Source organism: Acanthisitta chloris, unplaced genomic scaffold (genome assembly GCF_000695815.1).
Source record: "Acanthisitta chloris isolate BGI_N310 unplaced genomic scaffold, ASM69581v1 scaffold1794, whole genome shotgun sequence".
NCBI lineage: Eukaryota > Metazoa > Chordata > Aves > Passeriformes > Acanthisittidae > Acanthisitta > Acanthisitta chloris.
Window position 1 is genome coordinate 65,307 of NW_008668626.1, and position 9,251 is coordinate 74,557.

The following is a 9,251-nucleotide window of genomic DNA, read 5'->3' on the forward strand; positions in this document are numbered from 1 at the left end:
TCCATTGGCTTTCTGGGCTGAGCTCACACTGCAGCTCATGCTGAGCTTCTCATCCACTGTCACTCCCAAGTCTTTCTCCTCACTGCTGGTTTCAATTCCTTCCCCACAGAAATATTTCTGTATTTCTGTGACATGGGATTTGAACAAAACCCCCTTCCAAACCATCCAGAAGAGAACGTCAAAACAGCACAGAGACAGACACACTGTGATGCTGTTAATATTAAATATTGATATAATCTTTTCTTCTCCTTCTTTCTGAAGAAGGAAAATTGTTTCTATATCCGTGTTATAGCTGGGAAACTGAGGCATGAGATTTGGTCACAGACTGAGTGCTGTGCTGAACTAGAGGCTCAGGGTAGAGTTTTGCATCTGCAGAACAAAGTTCTAGTTGAAGATAAATTCAATTTTGCTCTCTATTATTGGCTCCCTTGTGCTAGAATAATGTTTTACGATGATGAGCTGTTTCTCTTACTCAGTAATTTTTTTGTCTGACAGTTGAAGTGGATCCTGATCTTGATAAGGAGTCGCAGGAGTACCTGGAGGCACTGGAACAAGTGACAGAAGAACTGGAGCAGTGTGTTAATCTGTGCAAGTCACATATCATGATCGTGACGTGTTTTGATATTGGAGTAACAGATGCTCAAGAGGGAGTGAGGGAAGTGGAGGTTTGAAGAGAGGTTTGTCAAGGGACTGGAGCAAGTGGAGCTGGGTCGTCTGACATGAAGGAGTTAGGAGATAAAGGAGCTGGGAAGTGAAGGAAGAGAGAAGACTAAAAAGCAACAATGAATGTTGTAAGAGAAAGAAACAGCTGAGGGATGGGAATGTTCATAAATCATTTGGTGCCTCAATGTGACCTGAGCTGTACAAAGTAGGATTAAGTATTGCTTCCAGCAGAGGGAAGCGAAGAAATTGAGTACAAACCGTGATGTTAATTAACAAACAAACAGACATACAATGGAAGTGCCTTTAAAGTTCATTTGATTTTCATTTTTTGTATTTGGTGCTAGAATTAAAGCCAGCAAACCTAAGCAGACCACAAAATGTATTCCTACGAAATATTTTATACTGTATAGTGTATTTATGACTATATGTAAAAAAACAAGAAAACAAACAACATTGTAGCAAAAGCAATAAGTAAATTATGTTTTCATACCTGAACTTGCCTTCTTGTTTCATAGAAAAGCTGTTTTATGTAGCAGAATTACAATTGTATTATAATTGTTTTCTTGGTTAGGGTTCGAGATATTTTTATGAGCATTTATCTATTGAAAAGGAGTATTATGGCATTTTTGAGATGGTTGTTTTACCTTCAGGTTTTGTATTACTTTTTCAGATCAAAAGAAATGTTTGTTTCCCATTTTATATATACATATATAGATATATATTAACTGCTTACCTACTTCCTGGTTACTAACCTCGCTCTTCACAGACCTGGTCTTTTTGGAGTTGTAAACTTAATGTGAGGAAATCTACAAAGGGCACTGTGGTTTGTTCTGGTTTTCTTTTTTTTTTCCTCTCTGACTGCAGGAATTGAGACTTATGTTTATTACCAAAACCATAAAACAAACAAAAAAGAAAAAAAAAAGAGGAGCAAAAAAAAAAAAGTTTTTGTAAATGTTAAGTTAGGTCCATATTTTTATATAGTTTTGACTATAAATATAGCATTTGAATTTTGAACTTTTAAGACAAATAGTATATCTTTTTACAGTTTTTCTAAGGAAGGCAAACCCTCAGGATCAAGTTTATACATGCTGCATGAGATTTGTGCTTTTTTGAAGGAGGCCACTTAAGTGTGGAAACTATTGATAAATTGTTGCCAAACAAATACTTTTGGAAAGGTTTAATAGTGTATGTAATACCACCTTTCATAACGAATCATATTTTCTAATCATCTTCCTTTTTATGGTTTTTTCGATTCCTTTGTATAAATATGTATGATAACAGCTTGCTTCTGTTTTTATCTGTGAATAAAAGATACATCTATTGTTACCAGTGCTTTTTTGCTATGGATGTGGTTCTAATGTTCAGAAGAGAGAGGATGAGCTGTGGGACAGTGTCTTAAATGTCATATACCTCTTGGGCTAAAAGAGACAGTGTAGTGTAACTGGGAACATAGTTCATAGAATCATAGAATCAACCTGGTTGGAAGAGACCTCCAAGATCATCGAGTCCAACCCTACCATGGTCACTAGACCATGGCACTAAGTGCCACATCCAGTCTCACCTTGAAAACCTCCAGGGATGGTGAATCCACCACCTTCCTGGGCAGCACATTCCAATGCCTGAGCACTCTCTCTGTAAAAAATCTCTTCCTAATAGCCAACCTAACCCTCCCCTGGCAGAGCTTGAGTCTGTGCCCTCTTATCCTCCTGCTAGATGCCTGCACATCGTCTCCTTGGAGGCATTAGTTGTTTCTCCCCACTCTGGCAATATTACCATTCTCCAAAATAAAAATCAAGCTACTAATCATCCAGTCTAACTGACTTAAACCTGACAGCTTGTTTAAATGTTACCCTACATAGTGTTTGCTGATCAGACTTGCATCCTTTGACACTTTCTGCTTAATTTGTAGCCATTGTTATGTTTGCCACAAAGAAGCAAATGAGACATTTCAGGGCTGCTTAGTTTCATGTCAACATGGCAATAGATGCATATTAAATGCATTTAGCCCCTGGCTTGGTGACACAAAGCAAGCCTGAGATGCAAAATAAGGTGAGGCACTGATGGATGAAATAAGGAGTTTTCCCTATGCAAGCACTGTTCTTTATTGGTAGTTGTGGAGAGTCAATTATCTTCCAAGACCTCAAGTAATATTCCTTTCTCTTAGGTTACTTTTGCAGTTCCGTCCAGTTAAAACTTAGATAAATATATGCTTAATTTACAACTCAAATCTATTTTGCAAAAGGCTTAATTATATCAGGTTACAAAGGATAATTGCAAAATTAAACCGAGTGCTTTAATTAATTCTTTTTTCTATTGGACTTTAATGATTTAAAATAGCCATTAAATTGCATGCTTAAAGACCTGATCATCGTGAGCTTGTTGCAGTATCAAATAAAACTTCACAAACCCACTGACTTTGCAGAACTGCCTGAATAACCTCTGGCAGGGATAGTTCACACCAGAATTCTTTCTCCCTGGCTTGCAGTTCTTCCTGGGAATTCCCACACCTCCTCCCTGCTGGGGCAAACCTTTCTAGGTGCCTTGATGGCACATTTACCAAGCAAAGCAGCTTCCATCACACCTATTTCCCAACAATGGGGAAAAAATGTCTTGACAACTACTGTTTTTTTTAAAACCAATGGTGACTCAGAGCCCAAAGATGAAATTTCAGGGGCACAAATTCCCTTTTCCTCTCACCAGGTTTCACTAACCAGGGAGCCAGAGGGAAGCTTGCCTGTGTGTGAAGGGTAGGGAGAGGAGAGATCCCCACGTGGTCAGATCCAGGAGGAGATGAAGTATGGACTGGAACAGAAATCAAGTGAGAACACAGGACTCAGATCTGATGACCAGGGACTCAGGAAAGTGAGGAGAACATGCATTTTGGGCATGTCCTTCAAGCTTACTTTTGCATTTTCCCACCCAATGGTAATGGTTCAATACATAAAACTACTCCTGGGGGATGGATTCCACCTCACTTAGCAGGATTTGCAAGTTGAATGGATGAGTTGGAGGAGTCAGTAGCTGTGTCTTTGCTAAACCTGTACCAAGCAGTGTTCATCAGTGGGGACATTGCTGCAAGTGTTTGGAATTGCAGTTATTGCAAACAGATTCCCTATAGAGAAATCAGATGGTCTGGAGACAAAAAACTTGTTTAATGTATGTGTAAACCCTTTTTCCTTCTGGTCTAACCAGTTCCAGCTAAGGCAGTTCTAGGACACTAACTGTAGTATAGAAACATCAGTGCTAAAAGAGAACTCAATAGAAATATGAGATTATTTGTTCTTTTCTCAGCACACAGAAAGTGTTTCATTTATTTCTATTTCAAGGTCCCCATGTATTCTGTTTCTAGTTATAAATTCTTGTTTTCCAGTCCCTTGTATTTTATTTTTAAAGTTATGCTTGGAACATAACTCCCCAGGCAGCTGTTCTATATTGTGGCTATAGGCAGGGTTTAAGGCAAAAATGTAAGCTCTAAGATGACCTCTGTATCAGATGTCCAAGCTGGCAGAAGTGGACACAAATAAAAAATGATGCCATATTTGGGCCCCAGTTCACTCGAGCACTTAGGCACCTGTTTAAGCAAGCAAATAAGTTTGGTTTGTATCCAGCAAAACACTCCAGTTTTGGCTTGTATTCCACTGACTTGGATTTTTTGCTGCTCTAGGCCTTCAGAGGATGTAAATTGCTTTAGCAGTGGTTCAGTGGAGTTCTGTTGACTTTCACCAGATGAAGACCCTGCTAAAAATATTTTACTTTTCAGTGGTGTTTGGGAGAAAAGAAAGAATAGTTCTGTTAATGTGCAATGATCTCACAAGTGCAAATCAGAAACCAGAAACTGCCTCCCATGTAGCACATGCCTCCATGGCTTCATGCAGAATTTGGCTTGCAGAGATATTTTGTGGCATACATAGGATAAGACCTAGCCCTTGACAGTGTAGATGTTCAGGGAGATTTATTATCAGACCTGAGGGGAGCTGATGTTGGGGTGTGTTTGGGATGACAGTAACCTTACAGCAGCTCATACAGGAGCTCAACCTTTCTCTTCCCTTCCCAAGAGCCTCCCCATAAGCAGAGGGTGGAGGGGACAACTGGAGCATCATGCCAAAAGGAGAGGAGTATTTCAGAGCAACCCACAGGGACTACAGGTGATGCTCACATCCTCAGTGACCTGGTTTTACCTTGTTTGTACATCTTTTGCTTGTTGTATTCAGCTAGAGACAGGTCATTCCTGGGCACATTCCTGTGACCCCCATGAGAGGGAAGGGCAGGTGGTACTTGACTTCATCTCACTGGGGGATGGACAGTAAAGAGATACTCTTACAGCAGTCAGAGATTCTATTTCTGCCATCTCTCCACTGCATCAACACTTACTCAGTGGCAAAATTCACTTGCTGCACTATTATATTAATATAGAATCAGCATTTTAGGGGTTGGAATGGAGCTTAGAGATGATCCAGCCCCAACCCCTGCCCTGGGCAGGGACACCTCCCACCAGAGCAGGTTGCTCAAGGCTCAGCCAACCTGGCTGTGAACACTGCCAGGGTTGGGGCAGCCACAGCCTCCCTGGGCAACCTGGGACAGTGTCTCACCACCCTCACAGGGAAACCTGCTGCCTAAGATCTAACCTCAATTTCCCTCCTTCAATTTGTCTCCATTGCCCCTTGTCCTGTCCCTGCAGCTCCTAACACAGATCCCTCCTGGAGCCCCTTCAGCTCCTGGCAGGTTAAGGTGCTCTCTCCACACAACCTTCTCATCTCCAGGCTGTGAAGAAGAATATATCTGCTAATATATTCTATAGAGATTAGTACCTTTCTAATCTCGGTGGTAAGGAGGTCTCTTGGAGACAGCTTTTGTTTGTTTATCTTCCAACTGGTCCTGCCATGAGCCAGTACAACTTCATTCTGCAAAGGTTTGGCTTTATTTATTTTTTCAATGTAAACATTTCTATGGGAACTTCCTGCCATTGAAGAAGAATATATCTGCTAATATATTCTATAGAGATTAGTACCTTTCTAATCTCGGTGGTAAGGAGGTCTCTTGGAGACAGCTTTTGTTTGTTTATCTTCCAACTGGTCCTGCCATGAGCCAGTACAACTTCATTCTGCAAAGGTTTGGCTTTATTTATTTTTTCAATGTAAACATTTCTATGGGAACTTCCTGCCATGTCCCACAGAGAAAGGCAGCAGCACACACTGTGCTGCCTGGGCTCCCTGGGATCGCTGAAAGAGCTCATCCTGACTTTTGAAAGACTTTTGGGGCTTTGCTGTTGACCTCCGTAGGAGAAGAACCAGGTCACTAGTTAACTCCTGGCATGGCTGGAAGTAAACAATATTAAATGACCAGAAGAAGCAAAGCCTTCAGTCTCCAGGTAGTGATAAAGCAGGTCCATGCCTCCTTGTTATCTAGCTCTCCTACTCCAGGTCAGCAGATTCTGCCCTGCAGAGTGTCAGGGATCTAATCAGGCTGTGGAGCTCCTCCCAGAGCTCATGTGACTGTATTTAAAGCACATTTTAATTGATCAGACCTTGTGTAGGAAATACCTGTGGAGTCCTCCCGTGCTGCTCGCTGGGAGGCAGGCACAGTGCTCCAGGGCACAGGCAGTAGAGAAATCAGAAGACGTTTTAAAGTTCTTTGCCTGGAAAACCTGTCTTATAAATATTGGCTCACCGAGACCTTTCCCTGTGCCTGGAAGCATGACCCTCCATTTGTCAGCACCTGGCACAGACACACTTAACAAATGCTGCTTGTTTTGAAGGGTGCCACTCATTTTGTTGTACATTACCATTTAAATGAGTTACATTTGGACCTAAAGGCTTCAGCCTCATGGGGCTAAGTGCTGTGCAAACACAATTTTTTAGCCTAAATAGATGGGGTATGAGGGAGAAGGACAAAGTGGACTATACTGTGTTTGCCTACAAATTGAGCACATAACAGTTCTTAAATTTGTTTCTCTCACAATGTCCTTTGCTGAGTACAGAGCAAAAGCTTCTGCTGCTGCAGCAGCTGAAACCCTGCAGACAGGTTCCAGTGGGAGGCTGTTTGCAAACTGCTCAGTTTTCAAAGTGAAGATCATGTTATTTACTTATACAGCAGGAAATGAGCTTTGCTTTCCCTTCAGTTTTTGGGGAGAGAAACAGAAGGAAGAAAATGCAATAATGTATACAGATACACCCCTAATGGAAGAAAATGCCAGCACATGGACTGTGCACTTGGCTAAAGCTGTGTGTTCTGGGCAAGCACGAAGGTCTGGAGAAGATTGAGGGCAGCTGCGTGCTACTCCCCTGTTTCTATCCTTGCTCACATTTCTGCTCATACTCATACCAACCTAAATATTTGCAATACCTTTGGCATAGCAATTTTTTAACACACTAAGTTATTCTGTTTTCTCCTTTCCCCAGTTCTTAAGTGTTCTGTAGGGCATCATCTATTCTTCTTGCTGTTGCCTCTTTAGGTGCTTCATTTGGTCTCTGATTTGCTGTTTGGTATCTAAAGTATCTCCACCTTTTCTTTAAGCTCTTCTGTATTAACATTCCAGTTGTAGATGCAGGTTGCCATTAGGTGTTGTGCAATCAGAGCTGGACCTGCCAAGAGAGGATACAGCATAAGAAGAGAAGGGTTGGTAAAGGAAAGCTGTTACAGAAACTGGGAATGGAGTTCACATCTAGGACTCAAACACTCAGCTGCATTGTGGCCAGCGAAGTTATTTTTGGCATTGGACCAGCAGTACTGATCTGCACAGCAGAGACATTTATTAGTTGTCTTCTATATATTATATCACAATTTTTTCTACCTGAAGTTCACTGACCTATGCCCATATTTGAAATGCATTTAACTGACCAGTTTTGTGTCATATTTGTCATTACACTCTTGGGTATAGACACTAAGCTGTGATACTTACTAAATCCAGACTCAAAAGACAGAACTTCACACTGCTAGGATATTTCACAGAATATTAAGGGGTTGAAATGGACCTTAGAGATCATCAACATCCCCTGCCCTGGGCAGGGACACCTCCCACCAGAGCAGGTTGCTCAAGGCTCATCCAACCTGGCTGTGAACACTGCCAGGGTTGGGGCACAGCCTCCCTGGGCAACCTGGGACAGTGTCTCACCACCACAACAGGGAAAAACCTTTTTCTAATATCTAACCTAAACATCCCCTCCTTCAGTTTGAACCCATTGCCCCTTGTCCTGTCCCTGCAGCTCCTAACACAGATCCCTCTGCAGCTTCCCTGCAGCCCCTTCAGCTCCTGGAAGGTGCTCTGAGGTCTCCACACAACCTTCTCATCTCCAGGCTCAACAGCCCCAACTCCCTCAGCCTGTCCTCACAGGGGAGATGCTCCAGTGCTCTTAGCAAATTTGTGGCCTCCTCTGGACTTCCAACAGTTCCATGTCCTTCTTATATTGAGGGCACCAGAAGTGCATGCAGTATGTTGGGAATATGGCCAGGAATCTTGGCTCTGTATGCATCAGGCATGCAGCTGTGCAGTCCTTGCCCTCCAAGGCCTTTCCCCATTAGCAGTGTTAATAATCAGGCTGGAAAGGAGCACAGCAGTTTGGCAGCACTAACTGGGCACCTTTGGGAGTGCTAGTGCCTTCCCCTCCCTGGCAAAAGCCTTTCTCTGCTCCTTGCATATCTGCAGCTAGTTAATAGTTTTCCAGCTGACGGTAGGTGAGATGTTGGGCTGGTCACAGCACTCAAGGACCTGTGCAAGTCATGACATGCATTTCAAACGGTTGCTATTTACACAGAGCTCCTGGTAGTTTGCAAGGGGTGATTTAACCGTAGCCTCTACTGCACAGGCAGCAGTTCTGTTTCTATGTGAGTTTAAAATGTGGCAATACTCCAACAAGGCCAGTGTGGCTTTGTGTTTACAAAGGTGTTGCATCAGCCTTGCCTTTTTTAGTGCTATCATCTTATCAGAGCAGCTGCCTGATAAGTTTTGCCACCCTGCAGCGTGTTGGCACGTACTCCTCTAGGGAACCTGTTGCTGCTTTTGTTTTCTGCAGTGCACCCACGTTGGCTGGGGAGAGGGTCCATGCACAACTGAGCAGCTCCACTGGTTGACAGAAGTATCTGTGGCAACCAGGCTAGAATTCAAGCTCTCCTGCTAATTCCCAGACTTTGAGAAGTCCCAGATCTAGTTTAGCAATGTCACAGACAGCAGTGCCAGCGTGGGAGGACCCTGTGGGCCATCTGGAACCTTCCTGTCGTTCCTGCACTGCAGTTGCCATTTCTTGTACCTAAAGTCTTAAAACATTTAATGCCAAGATGGGAGATTTGTTAGCATTTACATGCATCAGATGATGATCACTCCCATTGCCCAGAGGCATGTGAGACTGCTGAAGAAATAACAGATTTCCCTGGAAGGAGGAGTGGAAAGGCTCTAGTCTTTGTTTGCACGTAGAGGGGAGCGGTGACCATGTGGAAGGACTCAGCTTTGTACTGCAGCCAGCTCAAGTGACAACTTGACAGCCCTGGCAGTGTGCTGGTGACTCACCACGCCTCCCAGTCCAACAAGAGCTGGGGATTCGCTCTGTGTAAAAAGAAATTGCTCTTTTTATTTGCTTTATGTTGATTTTTGCCTC

At 42.8% G+C, this 9,251-nt stretch overlaps 1 protein-coding gene across 1 annotated transcript in view; it reads left to right on the forward strand.

Moving 5' to 3' along the window:
• The window catches only part of KIF26A (kinesin family member 26A), a gene marked incomplete at its 5' end in the record, with an annotated part of 66,030 nt that extends 64,996 nt beyond the window's left edge, over positions 1-1,034 (forward strand). The window contains 1 exon segment of the mRNA XM_009072958.1: positions 496-1,034. Within this exon segment, the coding sequence (XP_009071206.1) occupies positions 496-671 (176 nt within the window).
• Between the last annotated feature and the right edge of the window lie 8,217 nt (positions 1,035-9,251).